Here is a 12,513-nt window from a genome sequence, read left to right as displayed (position 1 = left end):
TGAATGATATATTGATAGCACTTTGATTGTCACAGAGCAAGGTAGTGTGGGAGATCTTTTCTCCTACTTCAGTTAGAAGATGCCTGATCCATGTGACTTCGACAGTGGCAGCAGCCATGGATCTATATTCAGCCTCAGTGCTTGATCTAGCGATAGCTTTTTGTTTTCTACTGCTCCAAGAGACTAAATTTCTTTCAATGAAGGCACAATATCCTGATGCAGATCTTCTTTCGTCAGGATTTTCTGCCCAGTCTGCATCACAATATACAGTAATTTTGTGCTCGTTTTGGCCATATGACTGTTGTAAATATATCAATCCATCCCCAATAGTCCCTTTCAGATATCTAAAGATCCTCTTGACCGCTTCCATATGTCCAGTACGTGGCGCATGCATAAATTGAGACACTTGATTGACTGAATAAACAATATCAGGTCTAGTGAATGTGAGGTCTTGTAACATTCCTATTACGCTGCGATACCTGGTGGGGTCATCACACAGATCTCCATCATGAGCGCTAAGTTTTTGATGAAGTATACTCGGAGTTCCTAGAGGTTTACAGTCTTTCATGTCTGCCTTGCTGAGAACATCTACAGTGTACTTGTGTTGAGTGAGTGTCAATCCATGAGCCTGGTTATCAACTTCTACACCAAGGAAATAGCGTAGAACTCCAAGATCTTTCATTTTGAACCTTTGACCTAATAAGTCTTTTATTTCTTGGATGTGGTCCGCAGAGTTTCCTGTGATGATAATATCATCGGCATAAATTAATAATAGAGTGGTCACAGACTGACTTTTAAAGATAAATAATGAGTGGTCCAGCATGGAACGTGAAAATTCATGTTTCTGAATCTCTGATGAGAAGCTATCAAACCAAGAGCGAGATGCTTGCTTCAGGCCGTAGATGGCTCTTTTTAGCCTGCATACATGAGTTTTACAATTTTGTTCTTGATATCCCAGGGGTTGTTCCATGTATACTTCCTCCTTCAAATCCCCATGTAAGAATGCATTTTTTACATCAAGATGACTCAACTTCCAACCATGTTCAACAGCCAGGGAAATGATAATTCGAATCGTTCTCATTCTTACAACCGGACTAAAAGTCTCATCATAGTCTTGCCCTGCTTCTTGAGTGAATCCTTTTGTTACAAGTCTTGCCTTATATCGTTCAATGGTTCCATTTGGCTTGTACTTGATTTTGTAGACCCATTTGCATCCGACAACATTTTTGTCAAGTGGTATGGGAACAACTTCCCATGTTCCACATTCATGCAAGGCTTGCATTTCATCATTCATGGCTTCTACCCATTTCATAGAAGCTGCTGCTTGATAATACATGATGGGCTCTTCGTCCTTATTGATGGCAGTTAAAAACAATTGAAGATCCAAGGAGAAGTTGTTATAACTAACTCACCTGTCAATAGGATGTCGTATGCGGTTTGATTTTCTGACTGCAAGGGTATGAGAAGGAGTATGATTGGCAACTGAGACATGATCTGAATGGCTTGATGTTGTCGGTCTCTGTCTGGAATAAACAATGCCTTTGTATCTGCCCAGTACTTCCTCTGCATTCTGTGACCCCGACGTCCCAGTGTTCTCAAATACCTCTTCTTCTTGTTGCACGCAATCTGAGGAACATGTTTCATTGGAGCCAACAAAAAGTTCTGAGCTCAGCCAAGGATAGTAAATTTCAGTTGACATATTCGTTGTGTCAGCTCCGTGGTCAAAATTTTGTTCATCAAAGACAACATTTCTTGAGGTTCTGATGCGTTTGTTGGTGGGATCATAACACCTATATCCTTTGTAGTCATCTGCATATCCCACAAATCTGCACTTTTGGGCCTTATCTTGAAACTTGTTTCTCAGGGACTGATCGATATGCACATAGCAGACACATCCAAAAACACGTAGATCATAATAACTAGGATGAGTTCCAAAAAGACAGTGATAAGGAGACTTATTTTCCAAAATAACCATAGGCAGTCTGTTTATCACATGCACGGCAGAATGGAAAGCTTCTGTCCATAGGTTGATGGGAAGATTGTTGTCATGAAGCATACTCATGGCACTTTCAACGATATGCCTGTGTTTTCGTTCAGCAATTCCATTTTGTTGAGGGTGTGAGGACGTGACACCCTTCTTCCTATTCCGTTATTTTGAAGAAAAGAAATAAAATCACGGGATGAGAATTCCCCACCTCCATCACAACAAACACAACAACAACAACAACTACGCCTTCATCCCAAAACAATTGGGGTCGGCGATATGAACCAACAAAGAAAATCATTATGGGTCTTCCACATGAATCCTTCTCCTCCATTCATTTCTATCCAATGCCATGTCCTCGGTGAGGTTCAAAGCATTCATATCCTTTCTTATCACCTCCATCCATGTCTTCCTAGGCCTACCCCGACCTCTTTTAACTAATATATTTTCCCATTTCTCCATCCTTCTAACTGAAGCATCATTAGGCCTTCGTCGAATATGTCCAAACCACCGTAAACGATTCTCTCTCATCTTATTTTCAATTCCCCACCTCCATCACATTGAAAAAATTGAATGGACTCAGAAAATTGATTTTTGACAAGGGAAGGAAAACTTTGAAACAAAGAGAAGACTTCCGACTTATTTTTTATGAAATATATCCAAGTGTATCGAGTATAGCTATCGACAAATATTAGATAGTATTTGCTCCCAGATCCATAGGCAACTGGGGCGGGTCTCCATACATCAAAACAGATTATCTCAAAAGGTTTTGAAGCTCTCTTATTAATTGAATGAAAAGGCAATACATGACTCTTGTAGGAAAGACAACTGGAACATTTGTGACTATTCTCATCCCTATTTAGACTTTCTTTTGGAATGAGATTATTAGATACAAGTTTCTCAATAAAATGACTCCCACAATGTCCTAATCGACTATGCCATAAGAATGACTTATTACATTCAGAAATACTAAAAACATTAGCAGAAGAAGATGAACACGACTCTAATGAAGGCTTTGAATTCAAGTGGACAGGGCGAACAACATGACAAGGAGCTTCTTCAAAGACATACATATTGCCTCGTCTCTTTCCTTCAACGAATGTTTCCCTCGTGCGTAGGTCCTTGACCTGCACAGAGAAGAGAGTGAATTCAACTGAAGCATTATTATCATCAATAAGTTTGGAAACAGAGACAATATTTTTCTTAATGTCAGGAGCATGAAGAACGTCAGAAAGAGTAAGAGTGGAATATGACATGGGAATGACAGTTTTTCCAACATGAGAAACAGGATGGTGGGATCCATCTCCAGTGACAATCTTACTTTTTCCAAAATAAGGAATGTGATTAGAAATCTTACCTGCATCACCTGTCACATGAGTTGTTGCCCCTGAGTCGACAAACCAAGTGCCTTCATCACTCTGCTTCAATTTCAACTCTGACAAGGCAGATATCAGCAGATCTTTAATCTCTCCACTACTTGAGAACTTCCTTTTGTTTTCTGTCTGTGGACTCTTTCCTTTATTCTCTGGATTATGCCAACAATTCGCCTTGATATGCCCATTTTTGTTACAAAGGAAGCAGGTAGGAGTGGATCTTGACCCCTGCGCATGAGCTAACATATTTGGAGTGGGAAGCAGACCACGCCCTCTGTGTCCACTTCGCCCTTGTCCTCCTCGTCCTCTACCATAAGTCACCCCTGTGGCAAAAACTTCCTGAGAGTTTGTGTGAATGTGAGATTCCTTAGAGAACCCTTTCAGAGTCATCTCATACTGAATCAATTTTGCTCGCAACTCATCAAAGGTAGGAAGGGCAAGGAGACACAGTAGTGAAGTGATGATCATATTGTAGTCAGATCCCAATCCACTCAGAGTCTGTTGTACCATATCGCTGTCACTCACCGCGCATCCTATAACTGCAAGTTGGTCTGTGGTAGTCTTTATTTTGTTCATATATTCCATGATGGTCATGGAATCTTTTCTCAACATCTGAAATTCCCTCTTGAGAAAAACCATTCTCGCCTACGAAACTTGTGAGTATGTTTGAACCAATTTTTCCCAAAGTTGCAGAGCAGTACAATTGTCGGGAATTGCAACAAGGACCTCTTGGGACAAGGTGGAAGTGATGTATGCAACCATTGACTGATCTTTCCTTTCCCAGTTAAGGTACTTTACATTCTTGACATACACAATTGAACTTACTCCTTTGTCGTCTTTTTCTTCTCTCGTAACAAATTCGAGTGGAGCGGGAGTGGTTCCATCAAGGTGACCTAAGAGACCTTGACTCCTTATAAAAGGAATGATTTGTCTCTTCCAAATCAAGAAGTTTGAGGTAGTTAACTTTTCATAAACGAGTTGAGTGAGAAGACTTGAAGAAAGATTGGATGAAGAAGAATGAAGATCCATGAAAAAAGAATTTTAACAAGAAAAGGAACCCCTTTGTTTGTTTTTGAAGTATTCACAGAGTGCTCAGTTTGCAGCCAGAGAGGTTTGCTGATCGTCTTCCTCCTTTTTTTTTTGCGCTGAGTAACTCAAAGATTGACGACCAGAAGCTGTCAAAAGAAGGACTGAGTTTTCAATGTGGATCCCACTCGTAATAGTCAGAACAAATATGATACGAGAAAGGACAAATGAGAACAAAAGGAATGAAAGTCGAATCAAAATGAATCCCAGATTTTATGTCGCACAGCAGGCTGGACAACAAAAGGTTTTATGTCAGATTTTAGAGTCCCAGATTTTATATCGCATGTCTGCCCAAAATGAAGAAGGGTTACGCAGAAAAAAATAGATTTGGATAAAGAAACAGTTTGAATAAAGAAACAGGAGATTAAAAAACAAACAGATTTGAATAAAGAAACAGGAGATTCACGTGGAATGCACGATCTTTATAATTTGATCTTAGTGTTTCACATGGAACATGAGATTCACGTGAAACAAGCTTTTCCCTTCCCTTTTTTTTGATGAACAGCGTTTTCGTGAACCAAGATTCATGTGAATTCTTCGTGAACAGTTTAGGGATTCACGTGAGACGTGAATCCACTAAAAGAAGAAGAGAAAAGGCTGGGAAAACAGAAAGGGGGAAATGAGACGGAGATTGGGATTGGAGGTAGAAAAAGAAGAAATCTGAAAGAAAGAAAGAAAAGAACGAAACCTCAAACCTTTGATTTGTCGCACCTTTGGAATCCTTTGTTAAAATATACCATGCGTATGGATCTGGATCCAGATCCATACGCATGGCATATTAAATGAAACCCATGCTATATTCATCTTCATTAATGGCATCCTTGTAATATCTCTGATATTACAAGGCTTGTTGTATACTTGTTTTGTTTTATAAAAGTTAGGGTTTGGAGGTCGAGCAATGTGAGTGTCGCCCCAGCCGATTGTGCATCTCTCTCTCTCTCTCTCTCTCTCTCTCTCTCTCCCTCTCTACTTTCCTGTGCAGGCTGAACCACACATATGAGATCGAAATCTCATATGGTATCAGAGCAGCCAAATTTTTGGGCGTGAAGGGCGTGAAAAGCCGTCTCCTCTTTCTCGTCAATGAGTGTCGATTTGCCTCCAGACCTTCGTTTCCTTCTTCTCGTCAACAAGTGCCAACGAGTGTCGACTTGCCTCCAGTCCTCATCCTCTCATATTATCCTCAAAGTTGTGCTTTTCTTCTCGTCAACAGGTTCCGATCTGCCTCTGGTCATCCTCTTCTCCTCCTAATTTGTTCACCAAAGGTTCCCTAAGTATCCAACAGGTTTGACCGACTCTGTGTTTCCTAAGTATCCAACAGGTTCATAGCAGATCTGAATCACATTCAGATCTGCTGTGTATTCCAACAAATCTGTCATATTTTTATTCATTCTTTGATTTCTAGAACTTTTAACGTATGTCAGTTTCATTCATTCCTTGATTCCAGAAAATTTTTCCTTTATTGTTATTTTAGTGTCCCCTGTGCACCGCCTACAGGCAGATTGTAACTGTTTACAATCTCGATTCTGAACTGCAAAAAAAGAAAAAAGAAAAGGAAAATTACTTATTGATTAAGTGATCTCAAACCTGTTTGTTTCTTTCCATTCGTTTTGTTTGCTTATTCATTGTCCCATTGATATGGATTACTCATCGTCATCCGGTCCCTCTGCAAATTTCTTGAGTCAGCTCGTTACAGAAAAACTTACTCATTCTAATTTTTTGACTTGGAAGAGGCAAATCCTTCCTTTTATACGGAGTCAGGATCTCGATGAACATCTGGATGGTTTAGTTCCTATACCACCACGCCTTATTTTGCAGGAAACCAAGGATGAGAAGGGTGACACAATTACCATTTCTATTAAGAATCCAGAGTATACAGCTTGGAGGAAGCGGGATCAGTCTTTGGTTGCTTATATTACGTCAACACTCTCTCAAGAAGTGTTGGTTACTCTTTCAGATGATTGCACTGCGGCTGATCTGTGGAGTAAGTTGTCTCAGATATCAGAAGCCCGAGTTATGTACTTAAAAAATGAATTTCAAAGTTTGAAGAAAGGCTCCATGATAGTCATGAAATACATAGGCCGCTTGAAGAGTATTACTGATCAATTGGCGGTTATTGAAAGTGCTATTGCAGATAAAGATAAAGTTCAACAACTTCTCAATGGATTGGGTCCTGATTTTGACATGCTTACCACGGCTTTATCATGCCTTCCGCAGTTGCCCGCTTTTGACGACCTTCAAGCGAAACTTCTCCAACATGAGATGATTATGAAACAAAGGGCAGAAGGAAATGAATCAGCTTGTCCTCATTCAGTTTTGGCCATGGACACTTCTGTAGGTTTTGGACGAGGGAATGGAGGGCATCAAGGAGGCAGAGGCCGCAGACGTTTTGGGCAGGGAGGACGTGGTATCTTGCCTACACCTAATATTTCAGGGTTTTTTAATACAGAGAATCAGAGGAGAGTGCCCACTTGTTTCTTATGTAACAAAAGATGACATGTGAAAGCTGATTGTTGGTTCAATCTACAGAATAGAGGGAAAATAAACAAAATTGAGAATAAATCAGCTACTACTGTGGACACAAAAGGGCCATCCATAGATGTGCAACAACTTTTGTTATCAGCATTATCATAGATGACGATCAAGCAAAATGAACAAGGCGAATGGTATGTTGATTCAGGTGCCGCCACACATGTTACGGGTAATGCGGGTAAGTTATCTCACTTATTGCCTTATTTTGAAAAAGGTAGTATAGTTACGGGAGATGGAACTTATCACTCCATTAGTCATACTGGCAGTGCACATATCCCTATGTCAAAGTCCTCACTTCACTTGTCCAATGTCCTTCTTGCTCCTAATATTAAAAAGAACATTGTTTCTGTAGCTAAACTTGTTGACGATATGAATTCTTCCGTCGAATTTACTCCCTCTTCTGTTTATGTTAAGGATCTACGAACGAAGGAGACGTTTGCTAAGGAGGTGCGACAAGGAAACATGTACGTCTTCAAGGAGATTCCTTCAGTGTCTTCGTCTTCAGTCCCAGTTCTCCAGTTGAAGTCGTCCAAGCATTCTTCAGTGTCTTCACCTTCAGAGTCTTTGTTTTTCCCTTCATTGGAAGTTTTTAATTCATCCCATTGTAATAAGTCAGATACTTGGCATAGTCGTTTGGGACATTGTAGTCGGGGTTTCGTTGAAAACCTTGTATCTGATGGTCTCCTTCCAGAGTCTAGTTTATGTTCATTTTTTTATAATAATAATAAATGTTCTTCATGCGAACTCTGCAAAAGTCATGTTCTTCATTTTCATATTATAAATAAAAGAGCTTCAAAGCCATTTGAGATTATTTGTTCTGATGTTTGGGGACCCGCACCTATTCCTTCTCTTTCTGGCAGCCGTTACTATGTTATATTTATTGATTCTTATTCCCATTATACTTAGATATATTTCTTAAAACACAAGCATGAAGTTTTTCAAATATTTCGGGAATTCCATTCGATGGTCAAAACAAAGTTTGCTTGTGATATTGTGCATTTACAATGTGATGGTGGAGGAGAGTATTCATCGAACGAGTTTATTGCCTTTCTTCGGGATAAAGGAATAAATCGACAAGTTTCTTGCCCTCATACTCCCCAACAAAATGGGGTTGCGGAGAGGAAACACAAGCATATTGTAGAGAGCGCGATGAGCATGTTACATGATAGCAATGTGCCCGTTAGTCTCTGGACAGAAGTTTTTCACTCATCTGTTCATATCATAAATCGTCTTCCTATGGCACTTTTGGATCGGAAATCTCCTTATTATACTTTATTCGGGCAACATCCCTCTTACGATGAGCTGCGTGTTTTTGGTTTGTATGTTATGTACATGTTGATTCATCTCTGCGAAATAAGTTTCAGGACAAGGCTATCAAGTGCAGATTTGTTGGGTATGTAGATGAATACAAAGGTTATCGATGTTATGATCCTACTACAAAACGTATTAGGACCTCCAGAAATGTTGTTTTTGACGAACGAAATTTTCAGGTCAATGACTCTGCAGCGTTGCCATCTCGAGAATTAAAAGTATATGATCCATGGATGAGCGCAAATCATTTTGCTAATACAGGAGAAACATGTCAGATAAATTGTCCTTCCTTCGGCTTGAGTAGGGAGTTGAATGACTCACAGATGCATGTTGAATTATCTCCAGTTGAGTCTTCAGTTGAACCACCCCCAGTAGAACGCTTCTCTGGGCAGATATACACTAGACAGGACAAAAATACAGAGTCGAGGAATGTGGAAAGCATCGCCAATGATCCGGCTCAAAGGTCGTCACGCATTAAGCATCCTATTCAACGATGGGTGAGTTATGAGACCTTCTCCCTTGATTTCCAGTTGTTTATGTCTCAGCTCACAAAACAGGATGAACCCACTTGTTTTAATCAAGCTCTTCAATCCCGTCATTGGACTGAAGCTATGAATGAAGAAATGAAAGCTCTTCATGAATGCCAGACTTGGGAAATAGTCCCTCGGCCAGAAGGAAAGAATGTAGTTGGCTCAAAATGAGTTTATAAAACAAAGTGTAAGCCTGAAGGAAGCATTGACAGATATAAGGCATGACTTGTTGCTCGAGGATTCACACAACAATATGGTGAAGACTACGATGAAACTTTTAGTCCGGTAGTCAAAATGGGTACTATTTGTGTCATCATATCCCTAGTAGTCGATCGAGGTTGGAGCCTTAGCCAGATGGATGTTAAAAATGCATTTTTGCATGAAACTTTAAAGGAAGAAGTGTATATGGAGCAACCTCCTGGTTATGCCGAGAAGGATCCTACTACCTGGGTGTGCAAACTAAGAAAATCTCTGTATGGGTTGAAACAGGCCTTCCGTTCCTGGTTTGAAAGTTTCTCTATGCAAATTCAGAGTTATGGTTTTAGAAGATGCCCTCTGGATCACTCACTCTTTATTTGCCAAAAGGCAGACATTGTTATACTTCTTCTTATATATGTTGATGACATTGTGATCACTGGGAGTTCAGATAATCATGTGCAAGACGTGAAACAGTTTTTAATGAAAACTTTCAAGATGAAAGATTTAGGGGAGTTGAGGTACTTTCTTGGTGTGGAAGTTGACAGACAACAAGACACATTGACACTCATGCAACAAAAATACACTCTTGACCTTCTGGAAAGAGCCGGGATGACGAATTGCAAACCAGTCAGTACTCCTAGTGTATTACATCAAAGGCTGAGCTCTGAAGATGGTCATCTTTGTGTCAACCCTACAACGTATAGAAGTCTCGTGGGGATGTTACAGTACTTGACCTTTACCAGACCTGATATAGTTTATGCTGTCAATCAGGTATCCCAGTTTATGTATTCTCCAACGGAGGGTCATATGGAAGCTGTGAAGCGCATTCTACGCTATTTAAAAGGAACTATAGGAGACGGACTTGTTTATCGCAAAAACGATAATCTGCATAGAAGACATGACCTCATCACTTATACAGACGCAGATTGGGTAGGGGATCCAGATGAGAGACGATCTGTCTCTGGATATTGTGTATATATTGGACACAATTTAGTGTCCTGGAGCAGCAGAAAACAAAAGGCAGTGGCACGATCGAGTATAGAGGCTGAATACAGATCGATGGCTGCAGGCACGGCAGAAGCCACATGGATTAGACACTTATTGAGTGATCTTGGGGAGACAATTATTCGATCATTTCTTCTATGTGACAATCAAAGCACAATAAACATTGCATGTAATCCTATCCAGCATAGCAGAACGAAGCACATTGAGATTGATCAATATTTCATACGGCAGAAAGTCGAGATGAAGGAGATAGAACTACGTCATGTTCGAACAGAAGATCAAGTGGCAGACCTGTTTACCAAGGGGTTAACAGGACGTCAATTTTGGTTATTGAAGAGCAAGTTGTACATGCTCCAAAATCACGTACAACCTGAGGGAGGGTGTTAAAATATACCATGCATATGGATCTGGATCCAGATCCATACGCATGGCATATTAAATGAAACACATGCTATATTCATCTTCATTAATGGCATCCTTGTAATATCTCTGATATTACAAGGCTTGTTGTATACTTGTTTTGTTTTATAAAAGTTAGGGTTTGGAGGTCGAGCAATGTGAGTGCTGCCCCAGCCGATTGTGCATCTCTCTCTCTCTCTCTCTCTCTCTCTCTCTCTCTCTACTTTCCTGTGCAGGCTGAACCACACATATGAGATCGAAATCTCATATCCTCTTCAACCCTTAGCTGGATCTAGGCTTTGATACCATGTAAGTTTTCCTTTGTCCCTGTATCGAGGAAGAGAGAGAGAGAGAGAGAGAGAGAGAGAGAGAGATTGCGGCTGTCACGATTTCAGTAAAAGAAATTGTGACCTAAATGTGTATTTAAGTTTACATTACACTATGGGTCTGGGTCTGGGTCTGGTGTATCCAGACCCGATAACTAAAAAGAAAGTTATATGGTCTTTACATGGATCGGTTATATGGATCGGGTCGGATCCTGCACCTTTTTCATTGCATACATATATATAGCTAATAGATGGAAAAATAAAAACTTTGATTGCAAAGATAATTGCTTGTTTAATGAGAATTTTTTTGAAATATTAAAGGGTGAAAGTGATGAGTGCCATGATATGCAGGAAGTGCATGACCTCCTATGTGGGCTGCTGATAGAATGTAAGGCTAACAACAAGAGAAACAATAGTAGCTTCAGTATTACATCCACGGATGAATCTAATAAATCTTTTCCTGTTCTCCACTTCATTTGCTATTCCACCTATCTTTTTTCCAGTGGTTCTTGCCATAGTCACCTATATTGTTCAAGGTAATTTCTCGGTGAGGTTTTTTCTTGGAGAGATTTTCAAAAGTTGTTTTTTAGGAAAATCTTGGGAGTGTAAAAATTGAAGAAATACAAATAATAATAAAAAAGATAAGAAAATAACAGTCTTGCATTATTTTTCTTGAAAATTTTTGAAGAAACAAGTTTTAAAATATAAAAGAAACAAAAATATAAAATGCAAGCTTAAAATATAAAAACGAGTTTTTTTTCCAAAAAATATCATGATATTATCGCGATATTTTGAGTTTTGGCGACATTTTAAAAAATATCACAATATATTGCTGATAATATTGGTGAGATCAGTCACACTAGTTCTTGCCTTGTTTCAGTCCTGCAAGTCTTAGAACTTTTATTGCCTGAACTGAAGTGGTGCTGTCGGATGATGACCACTATTGACTTTCAGACAAGTTTGTAAGCTTTTGATATTCAACTTATGCTTTGGAAGAATATCATTGTTATTATGTTGTTTTGTGTTTAGCTTAAATCGTGGACCATCTTGGCTGCGGTCACCAATCAAAAGACATTATGATTATCCATCCTAGCCTCATGGACCATTATGTTCAAAAAGTTGGCAACTATTAATGGTGAACTGTAATTGGAATGGCAATAGTGATGTCTATAAATCCCTCCATATTGCCTGTTAATGTTTGTACTTATGAATTTGTATTCAGTGGGTGTGGTTGCCTTTTGCACCAAAATGGCTACTCTTTCAAGAATTAGTTTATGCATTTCCGATTTGCAAACATAGTGGTCAATCTTAAGGGCCACGGATGTTCTTCATAATCACAGAAAATCTTCTGATTCTTAAATTTTGTGAGAATGTACTTATTTGTCTTAATGATTTCTCATGGTGCAGCTGGAGCGGAAAATTCAGGCCCTTGATGGTGCTCATGTTTGATCATCAGTTTGTGTTCATTGTATATACAAAACTGCATCTAAGATTTTCTATTTGCTGCTTGGATCTTTTCCTTTATGTCTATAGCTATTTGAAATGTTAGTTTGAAGTCAGATGTTCTGTGCATTCTTCTGTGTAAATAGTGCATTATGTACCACCGTGGTTGTATCCCATGTGGTAAGCGGGGTCCTATGCCAAGCTGAAGGCCCAGGTTCGAATCCCTCTGCCACATGGGGCTTAAGAGATATCTGGTAGGGGTCTGCCTAGCCCCAGCTTGCCCTTCAAAAAAAAAAATAGTGCATTATGTAATCTCAAAGATGGTGTGG

General features: G+C 39.5%; 1 protein-coding gene across 1 annotated transcript in view; it reads left to right on the top strand.

Annotated features, from left to right (window-relative positions):
* The window catches only part of LOC149823323 (histidine-containing phosphotransfer protein 2-like), a 75,223-nt gene extending 62,910 nt beyond the window's left edge, over positions 1 to 12,313 (top strand). The window contains exon 6 of the mRNA XM_090020022.1: positions 12,149 to 12,313. Coding sequence (XP_089876148.1) covers positions 12,149 to 12,190 — 42 coding nt within the window. The 3' untranslated portion in view covers positions 12,191 to 12,313. The remainder of the gene's footprint in view (positions 1 to 12,148) is intronic.
* The last annotated feature ends 200 nt before the right edge of the window (positions 12,314 to 12,513 follow it).

Source organism: Nuphar pumila, chromosome 10 (assembly GCF_984573655.1).
Source record: "Nuphar pumila chromosome 10, dmNupPumi1.hap1.1, whole genome shotgun sequence".
In the NCBI taxonomy this organism is placed as follows: Eukaryota; Viridiplantae; Streptophyta; class Magnoliopsida; order Nymphaeales; family Nymphaeaceae; genus Nuphar; species Nuphar pumila.
Note: the sequence above shows the minus strand (reverse complement) of the source record. Positions and strands in the feature narration are given on the sequence as shown.